This window comes from Zingiber officinale, chromosome 8A (assembly GCF_018446385.1).
Source record: "Zingiber officinale cultivar Zhangliang chromosome 8A, Zo_v1.1, whole genome shotgun sequence".
Lineage (NCBI taxonomy): Eukaryota > Viridiplantae > Streptophyta > Magnoliopsida > Zingiberales > Zingiberaceae > Zingiber > Zingiber officinale.
The window spans coordinates 103,392,345-103,413,319 of record NC_056000.1 but is presented as its reverse complement, the minus strand read 5'-3'; the positions used below and the strand labels follow the sequence as shown (position 1 = coordinate 103,413,319).

Genomic DNA, 20,975 nt, shown 5'->3' with positions numbered 1-20,975 from the left:
ATTTTTAATACTTTATGTTTATGTAAAACTTGTTTTACTTGTTCAAAAACTTATACTTATAATACTTCAAAATAATAATCAACTTCTCTTGGGCCCGACAACTGTGCTTTTACTTTTGTAACGACCCGACTCATTTGGCGGCCCATTTGGCGACCCTCGGGTCGTCGACCGTCGACCGTCGACCGTGCCGTTACTACTAGGTTATCTAAACCTAGGGACGACTATGGGAGCCCAACCCAAGGACAACTGAAAGTCCAGCACAGTGCCACTGATAAATGTAAAATACTAGTTATCTTTTAATACTTCTATATAATGCCTCGCCATTTTCTTTAGCACCTTGTGTGCCAAAATCCCTAAAGTTTTGACTTTGGGATCTACTTAAGGCCTTGGCCTTTTTCTTTCTTTTCTTTATCTTTCTTATACTTGTTAATACTTATAAAAGAATACTTCTTTAAAAGAAACTGAAATGTTTAAGCAAAATCTAACTTTGAAATGCTTAACCCAAAAATCTGCTTACTATGCTAATAAAATTCTGCATATTAAAATCTGCATACTATACTTATAAAAATCTGCATGCTATGCTTATAAAAATCTGCACATGTTTAACTAAGGGTAAATGAATTCTGCACACTAATACTTAATAAAAATCTGTACACTAACATGCTGCATATTAAGCTGACACAATTCTGCATATTAAGCTCTGAAGATACTAGAAATTGATTGTTTTAGAAGGAATGCTACTCATGCACATCTAATAACATAAGAAACTAGAAATCTGCTCATGTTATTCCAATAGCAAAGGAACTAGAAATCTAAATCTGCACATGTTCATGTTATTTACTAAATCTAAATAGCAAAGGAACTGAATGAATATATAAATGCACACTTGAATGAATCTGTTCATGCCTACTTCTACTTGAATGAATATAAATGCTCACTTGAATAAATCTGCTCATGTTATTCCAATAGCAAAGGAACTAGATGCTAAAAGGGGACTAAAATTCTGTTAGTCAAACTCTCGCATGAACAAGAAGAGAAATGCATAATCGTTACCAATAAAACATGCATTGAGTTTATAGCATGCAAAAGCATAGAACCAAAACTAACATAACCTACTAATTTATCTCTTAAACATGGTTAGGTTTGCCATTCCTAAACATTATTATATGAACTGAATATTATATAAATTAGTTTAGAACATGCACAATTTATATAGAACCAAAACATGATATCATGATAAGAAATCAATCTAACCTTACAAGCTGTAGAATTACCAAATTCACAAAATTATAGAAACTAATTAAGAGTATTAACATAATTAAAATCATGCACAATTCATTTAACTTAAACATGATATCATGACCAGGAAATAAGCCAACCTTCTAAGCTATAAAATTTCCAACCTTCACCAGATTATAGAAGCTAATTAAGATCATTAATATAATTGCTCTACTGAAAATATAGCAGCCCTAAAGGACCACTGTTAATGCACGGCAGAAACAAAGGGAATTGCTACTGGAATCCCAAAATCTGCATTGTTTCTCATGCTCACTGCCAAGAACAGCAAAAATCCGAAGCAAGCAACTACAAGCTAAACAAACAAACAAGCAAACCCCATTTCCTTTCATTGAAGCACACGACAGAAATCTCAAGACCAAAATTTACAATATACATCGCATTCCAAGAGAACCAGATCCGGAATCCCTCTTACCACAGGTGAATAAGCGACTTACCTCTTCTTAAACCTACAACCGGAACAACTTCTAGGGCTTGCGGAAATTGCAAGCTTCGACTCCTTCGTGCTTACGGTTCCTCCTCGACGCAAGGATCACGACGGTGAAGAACCACCCCGAGTTAGCCACCCGTCGGCCGCCGGAATCGTGCCCTAGCCGCGGCTTGTTTCCGCCCGAGCTGCCTTTGTCGCGCGAGAGACGAAGGTATCGGGAGGGAAAAAGATTAGGTTTAGGTCACGGAAAAATTAAACCTTAAGTTTCTCTTTTAAATTCCCGGATTCCATTAACTTCCTTAAATAAAATTTCCTACCTTTTCTAAATAGAACCGGTGGCTGGATCACTTGGTCAGCCGGGTTTTGACCGAGCCAAAGGCCGCAGGTTCAAATCCCCAGTCGAGCCTTTTATTCTCCTTTTATTCTGCTATTAACTATTTATTACTTAAATACAATTCGACCCTTATTTGATCAAGTAATAACTGCTAGCCCAGTTGGTTAGCTGGGTTTTGCTCGGGTCAGGGGTTGCCGGTTCAAGTCTCAGCTTGGACATTTTTTGTCGAAACTTCTTTCGTTTAGTAAAAATACCAAATGACCTCGAAAAATTGCATAAAAATATTCTATAAATTCCTAAAAATATCTAGAATTTTTCTAAATCATTTCTAGATTTTAATAAGGTCTTTTAGGACTCCAAATCATGAAATTTGGGGTGTTACACCAAGAGGTGGCCGGCCAAGCCTTGCTTGGTGCCCAAGCAAGGGGCCGACCACAAGGAATTAAAGGGAGTTTTTAATTTTTTAAAATCTTTCCTTTTATAGCCATCCCACAAAGGATTTAAAAGAGAGATTTTAATTTTTAAAATCTTTCCTTTTATATCCATCATTCAAGGAATTTAAAAGAGAGATTTTAATTTTTTTAAAATTTTCCTTTTATAGCCATCCATAAAGGGATTTTAAAGAGAAATTTTAATTTTAAAATCTTTCCTTTTATAGCTATCCACAAAGGGATTTAAAAGAGAGATTTTAATTTTAATTTTTTTCCTTTTTTCTTGCCCAAGTAATGGCCGACCATGATTAGAATTAAAAGGAAGTTTTAATTTTGTTTAAAACTTTCCTTTTTAGCATTCATCAAGGATTATAAAAGAGAGGTAGATGGTGCCTTATGGAAGAACACAACCTAAAGTTCCCTCTTCTATTTTCCTTGGTGGCTGGCCCCCTTTCTCCTCTTCTCTCTTTTCTTTCTTCCCTTAAGGCCGGCGACACATCAAGGCTTCACCTCCTTGTGGCCGGTTTCTTGGAGAAGAAGAAGAAGAGAAGGAGGCTCCCTATTCTAGCATCCCTTGGTAGCCGAAAGTCTTGGAGGCATAGAAGTGGTTCGAGTGGTGTTGTCTTTGTAGATTGTCGCCCACACAACGTCCAAGAGGAGGAGAGGAATACAACAGAAGATCAAGAGGTCTTTAAGCTACAAAGAAAGGTAACTAGTTAATTATTTCCGCTGTGTACTAGTTTATTTTTCCTTTGTATGGATCCTGAAGTACCAACACAAGAGGCTAGCGATCTTGTGCTTCGATTGAGGTCTATGTAGTTAAACCTAGGGTTTACTATAAGGAGTTTAAATATTTAATTTCTTTGAAAGACTTTGTCTAGGAAGTGGTGGATAATCCCATACCCAAGAAGGCTGAGTGCCTCGCCAACGACTTGGAAGTCAATCCTTGAAATAAATATTTAATCAACTTCTGTAATATGGTTTAATTTCTGATGAACACATATGTTGAATTTGGATTAATAATGTTAAGTTTCGTTTGGAATCGAAGTTTAACTTCTGAAAAGCACATGGGTTGCTAGAAAAAGTTCTGTGCTTGTACAAATTTTTGTACAGGGGAAACAGAACGAAATTCCGAGTAGCACCCAATAGGTAGATCGTTGCCCACACGACGTTCAAGAAAAGGAGAGGAATACAGCAGAAGATCAAGAGGTATTTGTCTACGAAGAAAGGTACAACTAGCTATTCCGCAGCGCAACTAGTTTTATTTTCTTTGTATGGATTCTGAAATATCAACAAAAGAGGCTACGATCTTGTGCTTCGATTAAGGTGCATTTTGATCAATCAAGAACTTGTTTGATTGATCAAACACATGTCTGATCAAAGCAAATGGTTTGCTAAGAATAGTTTTGTCCTTGTACAAATTTTTGTACAAGGAATTTACATAGAACGGAATTTCTAATGCCAACAAATGTATTCATGCCCTCATACATGAATGGAATAGCCTACATTGAGAGTAGTGTTTTTTTAAAAATTTACACAGATTTGAGGTAATTTAATACAAACTCATTATAGGGCCTAAGATATTGATACTCATTAACTAACATCACAAATGAATTTCTATGACTCCCCTAAGTAAGAAAATATTATACTTTTGAATTTAATGGTTTAAATTTATCAAACAATTTTGATTAAAATCAATGCATAAAACTCCGACGGTCGAGTACTCGAATCAATATGTTTGGAATATTTAGTATTATTATTTTCATTCAGAATGCCAGGCCCAGGACACCCATGCAATATTAGATTAACTTAATAAAATGTATATTTGAAATCTCTAGTATTATTATTGCTTTTCAAAAAAATTACCCTTCGAATAAAAGGAAAAAAAAACTGAACATGTTTATTTGTTGAATTGGCCTAATACATGGGTGCCTCCTTAATTTTTAATGGCATATGAATGAAATTTAAGTATGTGCGAGATATTAACATGATCTATGAACGTTATTATTTTAAATTTAGAAAATCCTATTACATTAGATGTGATAATTAGCTAAATTTAATTTATATATTAAAAATGGTTAAAATATTATTGTAGAACAAGTATTATATTATATGTTAAATCTTATAAAATTCTTTATCATTATTTAAAATCTACCATAGCTACCGTTTCTTATTAAAATATCCCATTCTCAACATTTTATTCATTTATCATTAAAATACTAATGGTTCATATATATATATATCATCTTAGTTTTTTTCCTTTAAAAAATAGAAAATGTTATTTAAGAAATCTTCTCAAAGGGAAGTGCCTTGCGTAGGCAAAGGGACAAGGAATAAAACCCCTGTTTCAGCAAAGAATGTTCACAATCAGCCCCACCACACCACAAAAGCTAGCCAGTTCCTATAAATAAGCACCAATGGCATGAAGATTTCGATCAGTACAAATCTCCTACTCGGCTACTCCATCCGTTTCCCCTCCTCAATCTTCCTCATGGCGTCCCAGTCCTTACCATCCTTCCTCCTCTTCATCAACCTCCTCATGTATGTTGTTGTAGCTGTAATAGCTGGCTGGGCTCTCAACTATGGAATCAATGAGACTCCTCAAGCATGTAACTAACCATTCAACTGCCCCCCAAATATACGGCACTGCATCATGCACGCTAGATATAACAATTGCATTATTTTCACTTGCAGCATCTGACTTGTCGATACCAGCTCGGCTGTTTCCGATCTACTATCCGATCGGAAACCTAGCCACTGGGTTCTTCGTCATCTTTGCGCTCATCGCTGGCATTGTCGGAGTTGCCTCTTCACTCGCAGGTTTGCAGGATGTCAGCAGCGGAAAGCCAGCTGGTTTGTTCTCTGCAGCAGCCTCCTCAGTCATTGCTTGGAGCCTTACTCTTCTGGCCATGGGGTAACCTAATTGCTTGTTCGATCACTGAAAACGTTGATAATTGATTATGATTTGGCTTTGAAACATGTAGGTTGGCCTGCAAGGAGATCAGCATTGGTTGGAGATGTGCGAGCCTGGTAAGGTTTCCTGCACATATATCTTAATTGCATGATCTGCACGCTCAACCAGTTTTAAATGGATGGGGTTTTGTTAATTTGACAGAGGACTCTGGAAACTTTCACAATTATTCTGAGTGGAACTCAGCTACTGTGCACAGGGGCCATCCATGCAGGAGCTGCATCTAGCAGCCACTTTTAGCATGCACTCATGCTTAGTGATTCTGTGATATATATATATCGATGTATAAACCAATTCCAATGTTTGCGTTTCTCAGAATTGTATCTTCATTTGTGATGTTTAATTTCCTTTTCGTTGTGATTTTTAGAAGAGGATGAGTGGCTGAGGCTTTGAGCCATATGGTGATAATTATGTTCAAGGTTTGGAGGTGCTGAACTTTGAAGAGATTCCGATAATTGACTTGATTAAAGAGGCATCTATGTTCTATGTTTAGCCAAAAGTTTAAGGGTGTGTTTATTTGTTAATTACGAGAAAAAGAAACAGTTAGTTAGGAAGGGAAAGAAGGTAGGGAAAACAATTGTAAAAATATTTTCCATGAAAGGAAAGAAATATAATTTTCATTGCAAGGAAGGAAGAACGATGGAAAATTAAAATTTTAAAATTTTAAAATTTATTTGTTAAATAAAAAACCCACTTTATCAAAAAAAAAAAAAAAAAAAACAGCTTCCAATTTTGGGGTCTTCCCGTGGCAATTGGAAATAGACCAGAGGTGGTTAAACTTGCAATGGAAACTCTTGAACACCAATATAATGATGTCTTGCTTGTACTTAGGTTTAACCACATTATTCTAATGTATTGACAATATAATTGAAGTTAGATGTGCGATTGTTGTTTGATATATCTATCTAATGTACAAGTAGTTATGGTGATTTAATTAGATATTGCATGTGGAATGTGTGGAAAGCTATTGACTCGATGAGACTGGTCGTCGTCGTGGCGATAGTGTGTTGGGCTCAAATTGGGCGGAGCGAGCAGTTTGATGAACTTGATGGGATCAAGTTGTTGGACTTGGAGTCATGGACTTCACAACTCAAGAGTTTGTCTTAGATTGGGTTGTCACATTGGACCTTGGAGAGGAGTTAGTGAGTTGTTGTCTTGGGAGTTCGACAAGTAGCTTTGGAGACTCAAGTTGAAATCCTACAGACGTGAGAGTCGTGAGAGATCTTATTCATGGGTATTTTGAGTAGTTGCAACATTAACAATATTATGTTTGTCTAGGTTGTAAGCAAGCTACTTGGGGCTTGGTTGTGAAACCTTCAATTATAGGATGAAATTCCAATCATATTTTATTGACTTGCTCAATTCCCAACCTTCTATAGCGAAGGGAGTGTTAGCTAAGTGAAGGGGGATTGCTTAGGTTGCTAGTGTACTATAGGTGTTTTTTAGTAAATTGGCCATGCTAAAACAATTGAGTGTCTAAATAAATAGAATAGTTCTATAGGAAAAATAGTCAACTGTATAGATTTTCAATTGATGAGAGCATTAAGCAATCAACTTGTCAATTGGAGACCATTTCCATTTAATTGAAGATTTGCCAATTGGAGACCATCTCCATTTAATTGAAGGTGATCAAAAGAAATCAAATGGAGGACTATATATGCAAGATCTTAGTGAGATTTTGGTCACTAATAACATGGAACTATTCTTTAATCTTATGTGCTTAGGTGACACAAATAAAAGGATCCAAGAGGTTGGACAAGATTGAAGGTGTCATCTTTATTAAAAACTTAATGATTTGCTCTCTCGCTTTGCTTTGAGTTATTTACTTAGGGGAGAGTGATAGTTCTCATAAAACCTAAGCCACATGAATTCTAAACAACCGAAATAAGTATTCGAATAGAAAAAATAAGAACATATGAACATGGATCTTTATTTCATCGAGAACATGACATAAGAAAGTAAATACTATAATTACAAAGAACTTGATTGCAGTGGAATTGCCATTGTTCTTCGTGAAGAGCTCGTCGATCCAATAATCCCGTGGAAGAAGAAGAAGGAGAAGAAGGTTGACCTTCTGGAGGAGTTAGGGTTGACGGCGCTGAATCCTCTTTGTCAATGGGGAACGAAGAGACGTCTCAAAGATTACCCTAATCCTCTGGGGACCAACCCATTATATAGTGCACATCTATTATCAGCCCATCAATAATAATAGATACGGGACTATAGGTTCTACACATATGAGATCCACATCCAATTACCCAAAACTCACTAGACATAAGTTAGATCACTTTAAAGGGTTTGGATCGTATTCACGTGTACAATTTACAAATAAGCCCACCTAATAGGGATAATTATATCCAACAATCTCCTACTTGGGTTATATGTGAGTTGTATATGAAATACAAATAAAACTTTAGTTGATATCAAACTTTATTGGTACAAAATACCCCTGTAAACAATCTGGTCCATTAACTTTATTAGCATAGGACTAAAGAGGTCATAGCTACTGTATATGATCGTAACAAGCCCCAACAGTAATCACAATACCAATGTCATTAATGATATAGATCAAGATACGGATGTGTAGAGTGGAAATTACATGAAATGTGATCAATACATGTCAATTTTCAACTGGTTCTAAGATGACCTCAAAAGAGGTCAGATCATATTTGTAAAATACTTTATGCTAAACTGCAATAACAAATCATGATCAACTTTATGATTCCAAAAGGAATCTTTATTATATTTACAAACATCAAATGCTAAACAACAGTAGTAAATGATGATATATCACAATCAGAGTGTCAAATAAACATATAAATTCCCATTAATGTTTTGAACTTTAAGTACGTACAATAATCAAAATAAAATGTTTGTCTTTATTATCAAATATAGAGCAATAAGATAAATACAAACTCCCACTAGATGAGTTCTTCTTCCATAAGAAGGACTCTCATATCCATAACATGCGCATGAAACACCTTAGGCATCAAGCCTTTAGTGAGTGGATCGACCAACATGGAATCTGTGTTGATGTGCTCTACCATAATCTGATAACTCTGAACTCTTTTTTTAACCGCTAGAAACTTGATGTCGATGTGCTTGGACTTCGATGAACTATGGTTGTTCTTGGCATAAAGTTCTGCGGCTTTATTATCACAGTAGATCCTCAATGGTCTGTCAATGCTATCAATAATCTGTAATGCTGTGATGAAGTTTCATAGCCAAATCCCGTGATTGGATGCTTTGTAGCATGCTACTAACTCAGCCTCCATAGTAGAAGTGGCTACTAGCGTCTGCTTGACACTCTTCCAAGATATAGTCCCTCCAGTAAGCATGAAGATATAGCCCGAAGTGGACCTCCTGCTATCCAAGCATCCAGCAAAATCAGAGTCTGAATATCCAATCACCTCCAAGTGATCTGATTTCCGATATGTGAGCATATGTCCTTTGGTTCTTTGTAAATACCATATCACTCTCTTTACTGCTTTCCAATGTGACGGTCTTGAGTTACTAACATATCTTCTTAACATCCCCACTATAAATGATATATCTGGTCGAGTACAAACTTGTGCATACATGAGACTTCCCACTGCTGACACCTATGAGAATTGTTTCATCTCCTTTATTTCAAGTTCAAGATGTGGACACTGCTGCAAGCTAAACTTGTCACCTCTTGACACAGGTGTGTCAACAGGTGTACAATTCTGTATACCATACCTTAAAAGCACCTTTTCAATATAGGCATGCTGTGAAAGTCCAAGAATGCCTCTTGAACGATCACGATAGATCTGTATGCCTAAAACAAAGGATGCTTCACCAAGATCTTTCATTTCAAAATTACCAGATAAAAATGACTTAGTTTAAAGCAGCAGATCCTTATTATTGCTCACAAGCAATATATCATCCACATATAAAACAAGTATAACAAACTTGCTCCCACTGAACTTGACATATATGCACTGATCAACGGGATTCTCTTTAAATCCAAATGAGGTAACCACTTGATCAAATTTTCGGTACCACTGACGGGACGCTTACTTTAAACCATAAATGGATTTCTTTAATCTACATACTAGGTGCTTTGAGTCCTTACACTCAAAATTCTATGGTTGCACCATATATATAGACTCCTCTATGTCTCCATTGAAGAATGCAGTCTTTACGCCCATTTAATATAGCTCCAAATCATAATGAGCTACAAGTGCCATGATTACCCTAAGTGAGTCTTTCGTCGACATAGGTGAGAAAGTCTCCTTGTAATCAATGCTTTCTTTCTGAGTGAATCCCTTGGCAACAGGACGAGCCTTATACTTTTCGATATTACCCCTTGAATCCCACTTGGTTTTAAATATTAATTTACAGTCAACGGGCTTCTTTCCTTCAGGCAATTCGACAAGTTCCCAAATGTCATTGTCTGCCATAGACTTCAACTCTTCTTGTATGGCGTTAGTCCACCTTTCAGGATCAGAGCATTGTTTAACTTCTTGGAAAGATGTAGGATCACCTTCCAACCCTATGTCAAAATCATGCTCTTAGAGATAAACATAATCACGAGAATTCATACTTCTCCATTACCTTATGGATTACCTTAAAGGTACTTGTATTTGAGGTGGTTGAGGTACTTACTTATCAATATGAGGCAATACTTCAATTTCAATGGCAGATTCCTCCAATTATATTGGAGATGTCATGGGAATATCTTGGTTCATTACACTTACTGGATGTGTGATACCCATAATGTGCGATATGGTAACCATACCGCTACTGATCACACTAGTAGTAACCACAGGAGGATTGCCAACGCATTCCTCAAAAGATATTTCCTTGATTTTATCACTCCCACTATCCTCAATGAACTTGACATTTCCTGTTTCGAGGAAGGATCTATTAGAGGGATCATAAAATTTATACCCTCTTGACTTCTGAGAGTATCCTACAAAATTGCAGCTAACCATTCTTGAGTACAGTTTCTTTTCATTAGGCTTATAAGACCAAGCTTCAGCTGGACAACCCCAGACGTTTAAGTGCCTAATGCTAGGCTTCTTACCCGTCCATATCTCAAATAAGATTTTAGTTACTGCCTTACTAGGTACTCTATTGAGTCGGTAAACTGCAGTCTTGAGTGCTTCACCCCACAAGGACTCTGGTAGAGAAGTGAAAGTCATCATACTTTTTACCATACCTTTTAGGGTTCGATTGCGACACTCAGCTACACTATTCTGATTGGGTGTACCAAGCATGGTATACTAAGGCACAATTCCACACTCAGCAAGGTAATTTGTAAAAGGTCCTGGACGTTGTTCACCTGATCCATCATATCGACCGTAATATTCACCTCCATGGTCAGATCGGACAGCTTTAATTTTCTTACCTAGTTGAAGTTCAACTTCGGCTTTGAAAATTTTGAACATGTCCAAAGATTGCGATTTCTCATGAATAAGGTACAGGTAGCCAAATCTGGAATAGTCATCTATGAAGCTAATAAAGTATGTGTGTCCATTCCAAGAAGCCTTAGGGAATGACCCACAAATATCCATATGTATTAACTCCAAAACATCACTACAACGACTAGCCCCCTTATTCCTTTTGTTAGTGGTCTTCCCCTTGAAACACTCTATGTAGACATAAAAGTCTGACATGTCAAGGGAATCGGGAATTCCATGTGGCATTAACCTTTCTAGGCGTTGTTTTGATATATGTCCTAAACGCTTATGCCACAACATGGAAGAATTCTCGTTAGTCAATTTACATTTCGTACCCATACTATGCATTATCATATTGTCAACTGTAGGAGTAAAGGTGTTCAATTTATAAAGCTTATCAACCAAGGAACCATTGTCAACCAACATTGAATTAAAGAAAATATTAAAAATTAAATTTCTAAATGAATAAGAATAACCTGATTTATCCAAACAAGAAATTGAAATTAAATTCCGTCGAAAAGACGGTACAATAAATGTATTTTCTAAATATAGAAAGACATTGGTTCCTAAATAAAGCCTAAAAACACCAATCAACTCGACTTTAGCCTTCTTTCCATTTCCTGTATAGATGTATTTTCACCATCAAGCGGAAGTTGACTCCTGAGATAACCCTGTATAGTGAAACTTATGCGAGTAGTAGCACCGGTATCTATCCACCAAGTGTCAGTGGATACAATAACTAGATTGACTTCCGAACTAACAAAGTTGAGAAGTTTACCTTTCTTTACACGCCAGTTAGTGTACTTGAGGCAGTCTTTCTTTATATGACCTTTCTTCTTGCAAAAGAAACAAGTGGATTCCTTCTCCTGCTTCTTGTGCTCCTTATGGCCATTGCCTCTAGAATTTACAGTTTGTTTTCCTTTTCCTTTCTTATTGATCCTATTTCATTTCTTGCTCGCACTTTGAGAATCATATGCTAAGTAAGCACTCTCAGATGTCTCAATCTTTAGTATCCCCTTCTCTTGTACGCATTGGACAATAAGCTCATTCAATGACCAATTTTCCTTTTGAGTATTATATGATATCTTAAAAGGAGTGAACTGTGCAGGCAGAGACATCAAGACGAAATGCACTAACACACCCTTAGACATATCGAGTTTTAGTGCTTTTAGACTTGTCGCTATATTGGGCATCTCCATAATGTACTCCCTTATGTTTCCTTTACCATTATACCGCATGGTTACCAACTTCGTAAGAAGTGTGGTAGTCTCGACCTTTTCATTTGAGGTGAATCAGTCTGTTACTTGGTCCAGGAAACTCTTAGCATCTTCTCCCTCCATTATTGAGCCCTTTATTGGTACCGGTATGGAAAGCTTCATGATACTCAGACACATGCGATTTGATTTCTCCCATAGATGAAATTCAGCCCTCTGCTCTATAGTGCTAGCACTAGTTAGAGGGTGGGGCGATCATTCCTTAGTGCATAGTCTAAGTCCATGCAGCTTAAGACTACGGTCACGTATTCTTTCCATTTAGCAAAATTCGAACCAGTTAGTGTGGGAATGTTATTAATGTTGGCAGTTACAGATTACACTGAAATTAAAGAGAGAAATTTATTTAAGCTCACAATTTAACCAAAACTAATAACATATAAGTAATATAAAATTATACAAATAAAATAAAATTTTAAATGCATATAAATGAGCTCTTTATGAGATATCAAGTATAACATAATGTGCCTTCCTTTGGGCCGACACATTATTTGTTAGCGATACTCTCTAATATAACTCAAACTTTAATTGGGCACACAATGTATCTTCCTTTGGGCTGACCTATTATGCGCATAATATGATACTTTATATGAGTTATATTTTGGTCTATAGCTCACAACAACATTAATTGGCCACATAATATGTCCTTTGGATTGACATATTTTGTGCATGGTTTGAATAAAATAATATTTTGTTCCATAGTTGTAAGCTACTTGATGCCTATATCTGGCATAAAAGTAACATTCCTTTGAGCCGATTACTTTTAACATAGACGTCTACCAACACAAAATGTACTAAACCTACTTAAGGTGTCTTCCTTTGGACCGATACATTAGTTCAACTTAGTAGCACGTTGTGTAGATAGACCTAAGAAAATACTAGAAATTTAATTCAAACAGAAATTACTTAATCAACCTTAACAACTCCAAATTAAACTTATCAATCGATTGATACCATATAATAGTCGATTGGTTTTATCCAATCAATTATCACAATCGATTTAAAAGTTTACTATATGCGACTATGTGATCATAATTTTATAATTAAATAGTATTATTTAATACTATTTAATCTAATTATTCATAAAAAAAAATTATACACCAATTTTTTTTCCCATGAAATAATACATATGTTTACGTTTTTTTTCTTAAAACACTCTTTCTAATGGAACAATGTTTTATAAAGGCGTGTTTCCTTTTTTTTTTACTGTTTCAATTTCACGAAAATTGTTTTTTTTTGGATACTATTTAACGTTGAAACAACAACCTTAATCGAGAAAAAAAACTTAATCGAAAAAGGAAAAAATAATAATCTCAATCGATTAAAAATAATTATAATCAATTGATAATTAACGTAATCCCGAATTTATGACATGATATCAATTAAGAAAAATTCTTAATCAATTTTTGTAGATTTTGTTCGATGTTTTAGTCTTGGTAATCGATTGGTTGACCAAATCAATTGTCACACCCCCAAAGGAGTCTCTGCCAGACAAAAATCCGACAGCACCTCCTCTATACCAGTGACAATCCAAAGCATACATACATACAAAATATACATCAACCACATGCGGCTAGAATATATACACAACCACGCAGTTAATAATCTCAGCCTACACGGCTGGACAAATATAACAACAACCACGCAGTTATATATATTTTACTAGCCCACTCGACTATAATCAAAACCAACACAGCGGAAAAACATAAAGACACGCCCATACAAAACACATCAAAACACTGCTAGCCGGCTAGGCTTTATACAACAACCACAACAACACAAATAGAATCACAACACCAAATACACCAAATACTGAATACAAGTAAAACATAAGCGAAAACCCGAAACGCTCTTCGGATGTGACGTAGGACCGGCAGACAGGATACTCCAAGTGACACACCAACCATCTACCTGCTACATGAAAACATAAAGGTACAAATGCGGTGGTGAGTATAGGTAACTCAGCGGGTAATAGACAGAATAGTGCATGGTCCATAAATAAATACGGAGATCACAAGTATACAGTCTTAGTAGGGAATAAAGAACATAATCATACTATCATAATCAATGCACCTAAACATATCTAACATAATAACCTGACATATAAACTATACAAACCACAACTAACACAATGACAGATACATACCCAATCTGGAATCGGCATATGGTACAATGATCAGTAAACTCACCAGATCTGCAACAAACTCACTCATGACACCTGTGCAATATAAATACAACTGCATAAACATGTAAAATAAATGACATGTATGCAGCATGACAACCATATGCAACAATCATATCTCAAACAAGTGCAACAACCATAATTACATGCATCTAGTATCTACTAGGCATGTATGCAAATATATCTCCAAAGATGCACCGTGCATCATATGCAAAAATGTGTATGCATGCTCCACGACCCTTGTATGGCCGAGAGGCTTTGGTCCGTGACAAATCGTACTAGCCTCCAGTACATGCATCGCTATAGGCGGCCGAAACGGACGGTCAGCTAAGTAGTTATCTAACTACATAGCTAAGGGTCCCTGACCACTCACATCTCTAGCCCTCTGACTACTGTACCCTCAAGACTCACTACTCCAGAGTGGTCGAGGCTGACAGAACACTGAGCGGCTGAGTAAGCGCGATAGGACTAGCTCCACTCCTAGCTACCACTCTCCATCAGTGGTCGAAAGGATAGCTATAAACGACTGACGACTCTCTCAACCACAAGGGAGACAATAGTCGTCAGCAATACAATGAATGATGAACATGATATATATATATATAATCATGATACGAACACCATCATCATTCATGCAAACTTTAAATCCACATAAGTACCCCACAACATGAGTATAATCGTCATGATACCTCCACATATCCCACCAAACACATGTACACAGTACACATGTATAATCAACTAAAAATCTCCAAAAATCCCATTAGACACATGTATACAGAACATAGGTACGATCAACATGTATCCTCCAGTAAAACACATCAGACACGTGTATATACAACAAATATACAATCAACACAACTTCTCCAAAAGTACATAACAAATACGTGTGTGTGTACATACAGTATACAAATGTAAGGTCAACATGATGACTCTTATAACACATACCATCCTACGTACAATCCATGTTATATGCACAATCAGCATGGTAATACAACCAACCCGACAATCCCTACAATACATACTCTTCACGTGTGAACATAGCAGAGTAGATATCAAGAGTAGAGACTGTATATGATATAACTAGAAAACCTCAAAGATTAAGCATAAGTATCAAGTAGGAAAGTAACAAACGAATACGATATAAGGTAAAACAACCTAATCCATCACATAAAACCATACACTAAGCTCAATAAAAATCTACATAGAGCCAAAGAAGAAATACCCGCCTTAATACGTAGATTGTGTCCGGGGATCTCACGTCGAGACACTCGTCCCGAATCCAAGTCCCACGATCAATATATATATATTTTATTTAGCTAAATTTATAAGAATTAAATTAGCTAAATAAAATCCCTAACCCAATTAGGATAACTCCACTCAAATCCGATCTCTGATTAATCCTCTAAATAATCCTTAATCACACAACCCATTCAAAATAGGGTTGTATATGAATCATCTCTAAAATTCCCCCAAATCCACACATCATTTAATCTAATAACAAATCCATCTCTTAAATACTAATCCACCACGTAATAATATCAACCCACAATAATCTATCATAAAATCAAATCTCCATCATAAATCCATGACAACCTAACATCATCATCAACAACTAACCAAACCACCACATCTGATAACCCAACCAACAATCAATCCAATGATCCAAAGAATGATCACATAACAATCTATACCAACCAATCACTATATTCACAAATTCCAACCCAATACAAACCCTAATCAATCTATGATTTACAACTAAGCATAGTTAACTCCACTAAAACCCCAATTCCAAACCCATCCCCTTTTCATAATCCTCCCACATATTTCTATGTAATCAAAACTAGACAAAATCTAATAACCATTAGCAATCCTGACAAAACAGATTAATAACAGATCATAAGAAGCACACTTACCCTGATGTGTAAACAACGATCAGATGCCTATCCCTCAGCCAAACATTGCTATGTTGATATCAACCCTAGCAAAGAATCAATTCCTTCACGAATCAATCCAATACAACAACAGAACAATCCCCTATTAACTAGGTACTGAACAGATCATACCTTAATTCCATGTCAATAACCCCTTCTCCAATGGTTCATTGGCCTAGTAAGCATTTCTTGTAACAAGTGGTCGATGACAGTGTAGATGGCAACAGAATCTCGACGGGAACAGAGGCTCCATTGGTCGAAACCACAACACATGGGTGAGGCAATGAGGGACCGAATCTAGGGTTCAGATCTTCTTCCTTTTGACCGGCAGTGAGTTGACAGCGCTGTGGCTCGGCATCGGGCTCCCACGGCATCAGCAGAGATGCGAGAGGGAGAGGTCTGGCACTGGATCCGGGCGGCGGAATCACCCCGCGAGTGGCTCGTGTCGGTAGAGGAGAGGTAGAGGGGAAATCGAAACACAAGATCGGCGGTGGCGTCGACGTGCAGTGGCGTGAGGAGGCGCAGTCGACAATCTAGGGCAGAGTTGTGAGAGGAGGAGGGAGGGGGTCGGGATGAGTACCATTGTTAGGGCTACATCGACGATGGGCGGCGATCAGCGACGTCGGGTGGCGTGGCGTGATCGGGAGAGATCGGCGTCGGCGACGTTGAGCAGAGACACGAGGGGAGGAAGAGGAAGGATCGGGGAAAAATGAGAAGGAATTCAGGAAAATTGAAAATAAAACCTAGGTTTAAGTTAATTAAACCTTAAGTTAAATCCTAGATCAACTCCCATTTAAATGGAAATCACAAATAGGCTTCGCTTAGCCCCTCTGATTCATCCCCTCAAAATGAATCACTCGGGCTCCATTTAAATTTCGAAAAAATCTCTAAAAATTCTTGAAAAATCCAATAAGATTTTTCGCCCAATAACTTTTATTATTTAATTTTTTTTGATATCTTACATCAATCGATTAAACAATCACTAATAGAAGATCAAGCCTTTCCTAGATTTTCTATACAAAAGATTTCGACGATCAAAGATTTGTATTAACTAGGAAAACTTAATCTAGCATACAAACAATAAATCGACGAAAAATTTAAACTTTATTGCTAATGAAAACGATGAAACAGAAACCTGTGGCTTTAATACCAATTGATAGTTCTCGTAAAACCTAAGCCGCATGAATTCTAAACAACCGAAATAAGAATTCAAATAGAAAAAACAAGAGCATATGAACATGGATCTTCATTTCATCAAGAACATGACATAAGAAAGTAAATACTGTAATTACAAAGAACTTGAATGCAGCAGAATTATCATTGTTCTTCGTGTAGAGCTCATCGATCCAATAATCCTGCCGAAAAAGAAGAAGGAGAAGAAGGTTGGCCTTCCGGAGGAGTTAGGGTTGATGGCACCGAATCCTCTTCGTTAATGTGGAACAAAGAGACGTCTCAAAGATTACCCTAATCCTCTGGGGACCAACCCATTATATAGTGCACATCTATTATCAACCCATCGATAATAATAGATGCAGGACTATACGTTCTACACATATGAGATCCACATTCAATTACCCAAAATCCACTAGACATAAGTTAGATCACTTTAAAGGGTTCAGATCGTATTCACGTGTGCAACTTACAAATAAATCCACCTAATAGGGATAATTATATCCAACAGAGAGATGATATCTCCTATGAGAGAAATCATTGTTTAGATCCAAGCTTGTTAAATTCTATTAGTTGGTAGGATTAATCCACTGATGGCAAAATAGGAATCTAAAAAAGAGTCATTAAAGTGTCGAAGTAGCCATTGTGGAGGCTAATAGTCAATTGATAGGTGCAAACCAGTTGACTAATTGATAGATTCAAGGATATTATTTCTTGCAAGGGCCCTATAAAAGGAGGCTCGAAGGGAGGTTTTGGCACTATTGTTGGGGAGCCTAGTGAAAGCAAGCAACAAGCGAACAAGAAGCAGTCTTAATTGTGTAATATTTTCATTGCATGGTATTTCTTTACATTCACTTGTATTTGTGTAATAGTAAGTGACAAATTTGTAAGAGGTCTATCTACCTTTGGAAGAGTTTTGGGAAGGAGAAAGTGGGATTTTAGGAGTGATCTACTTATGGGCCATAGGTCGTTGAGTAAAAGTTTGGAGAAATGTTGAACCACATAAATACGAGAGGAGATCCCTTGGACTACTTTTTGCGATCTAGAGGATGCTCCCTTTACATGCATTGATGGGGATAAATGGTCCCCACCTATTTTACAAGTGGGGATCATCCATCCCCACCAATGCATGCAAAAAGAGCATCCTCTAGACCATTAATTACACATATATTGTTATGCCTAAATCCCTTAATTCTAATATTAGGATTATCTGTATTCTTAATCAAACATTCAAATGATAAAAATTTAACCTTATAACTGGTATCACATAATTGGCTAATGATAAGCAAATTGAATTTAAAGTTTTCAACAAGTAGTACTTTTCTAATAATAAAATTAGATTCAATTTCGATGTTACATATTCCAATTACCTTAAGTTTGTCATTGTTTTCAAAGACAATCATTCCTAAGCTCTTGAGTATTAGCTTAATGAATTTGGTGTGATATCCAGCTATGTGTTTGGAGCAACCACTATCCAATATCCACTTAGATTCCTACAAAAAAAAGTAAGAGTCATGATTAAGCCTTGATTTAATTAAATTTAACAAGGTTTAATTAAGTTTAAGTTTTATTATTAATTTTAATTTACATTTTCATTTTAGTTCAATTTTAATATTAATTTAATTTAATTTATTTAATTTATTTAATTTTAATTTTAATTAAATTTTACTTTACTTTAAATTTAAATTTAATTTAATTTTAATTTTTCGGAGGATCCCGCCTCCATAAATACCATGTGCTTGTATTTCTTCCTTTGTGGTTGAGCTTGCAGTTGTTTTCATTTTTTAACTCAATGTCATGATTTTTTTTGCCCATTGAAAGGTACCTTAAGATTCTTTTTGCTTTTGTCAAATGAATTTTACTTGGTTCATTCAAGAATTTAGAGGGCAAGCTTACTAAATGTGTGATATATGGGCAAGCTTACTAAATGTGTGATATATGGCCTTATGTTGAGAAAGATCACGCAACCAATTAATTGCCAATAGAGAGTAGTAATTGTTGGTGTGATTTGCACTAACGGTCTAATTTAGGTTTTGATGAATGACAAGTGAGTTAAGTTACGTACTTTAGTGATCTAAGTACCTTACCAAGCATGCAGAATTGACGAGTTTGGAGGACCAGACACCAGGCTGAAATCCAGCTAGGTCCACAGGACCGGATAGCTAGTGCGGAGTCCAGATAGATCAACGCTGTAGCGACCACCCTTCTTACTACTTCTACTCTCTAAGGATGACCGTTACTTAACTACTAACTCTACTTAACCGGTATGATTAAAAATCACATGGAAACCCTACCGAAAAATTTCGGCAGAATCTCCCCTGTTCCGGTGACCTTACTCAACAATACATGCAATATATACTCAGCCACAAGCGGCTGGAACACATATCAATCAACCACGCAGTATAATAAATATTAATCACACAAATATCTACTTACTAAACTAAACTCATCCTACATGCAATCTAAACAGGAAAATATCAAATGACATGAACTTAAAATACAACTCGAATGTTTATTAATTACTAAAATGCGAAACTAAAATTAAAACTTCTTTCCTAGTCCCAAGGCTTCCATAGTCCTGGCATCACACATCCTTCGAACACCTCCTTGTCGCCTTCCTTTCTATATCTTTTCCTTTCCTGTATCTGCAGTAAGAGGAAGTGTAGTATATAAGCAAAATGCTTAGTAAGCGCTATCTAACTCACAAAAACTCGATATGCATGTGAATATTCTGAAATAAAAACATGCTAAAACTGAATACTAACATGTAAAGCTAAACATGTAAAACTACTCATGCTCTTCTAATAGCAAAGAACAGTAAGCTAATCTAAATAACATGCTAGCATAAAAGGGAACTAAACTTGCTGATTCTAAAACAAAGTGAAACTTGATTCATTTGTTCTAACTTATTCTTTAACACTTTATGTTTATATAAAAACTCGTTTTACTTATTCAAAAACTTATACTTATAATACTTCAAAATAATAATCATCTTCTTCTTGGGTCCGACAACTGTGCTTTTACTTTTGTAACGACCCGACCCATTCGGCGACCCATTTGGCGGCCCATTTGGCGACCCTATGGTCGTCGACCGTCGACCGTCGGCCGAGCCGTTACTACTAGGTTATCTAAACCTAGGGACGACTATGGGAGCCCAGCCCAAGGACAGAGGGTCCAACACAGTGCCACTGATAAAAGTAAAATACTTGTTATCTTTTAATACTTCTATATAATGCCTCGACATTTTCTTTAGCACCTTGTGTGCCAAAATCCCTGAAGTCTTGACTTTGGGATCTACTTAAGGCCTTGGCCTTCTTCTTTCTTTTCTTTATCTTTCTTATATTTTTCTTATAAAAGAATGCTTCTTACAAAACTGAAATGTTTAAACAAATTCTAACACTGCAATGCTTAGACAAAATCTGCATACAAGTTTAAACAGAAATCTGCATATCAAGCTTAACTAAAATCTGCATATTAAACTTATCTTAAATCTGCATACTAAGCTTATCTAAAATCTGCATACTAAGCTTATC

General features: G+C 36.3%; 1 protein-coding gene across 3 annotated transcripts; it reads left to right on the top strand.

The window, feature by feature from the left end:
• Positions 1 to 4,930: 4,930 nt before the first annotated feature.
• On the top strand, positions 4,931 to 5,954 carry LOC122012301 (membrane protein PM19L-like). 3 transcript variants are annotated; one of them, XM_042568793.1, is made up of 5 exons: positions 4,931 to 5,100; positions 5,186 to 5,405; positions 5,476 to 5,521; positions 5,607 to 5,745; positions 5,833 to 5,954. In XM_042568793.1, the coding sequence occupies exons 1-4, from the start codon at positions 4,983 to 4,985 to the stop codon at positions 5,700 to 5,702; spliced, it is 480 nt and encodes a 159-aa protein (XP_042424727.1). In that variant the 5' UTR covers positions 4,931 to 4,982; the 3' UTR covers positions 5,703 to 5,745; positions 5,833 to 5,954. The 3 variants fall into 3 exon arrangements, with proteins under 3 accessions (XP_042424727.1, XP_042424725.1, XP_042424726.1); XM_042568791.1 differs by having other exon boundaries at positions 5,830 to 5,954; XM_042568792.1 differs by having other exon boundaries at positions 5,607 to 5,954.
• Positions 5,955 to 20,975: the final 15,021 nt, after the last annotated feature.

Bases quoted from the DNA above. Each gene is read 5' to 3' on its own strand.
- LOC122012301 (XM_042568793.1), top strand. From the start codon at position 4,983: ATGGCGTCCCAGTCCTTACCATCCTTCCTCCTCTTCATCAACCTCCTC. The intron at 5,406-5,475 runs GTAACCTAATTG...TGAAACATGTAG, and splicing joins CTTACTCTTCTGGCCATGGG to GTTGGCCTGCAAGGAGATCA. The intron at 5,522-5,606 runs GTAAGGTTTCCT...TTAATTTGACAG, and splicing joins GTTGGAGATGTGCGAGCCTG to AGGACTCTGGAAACTTTCAC.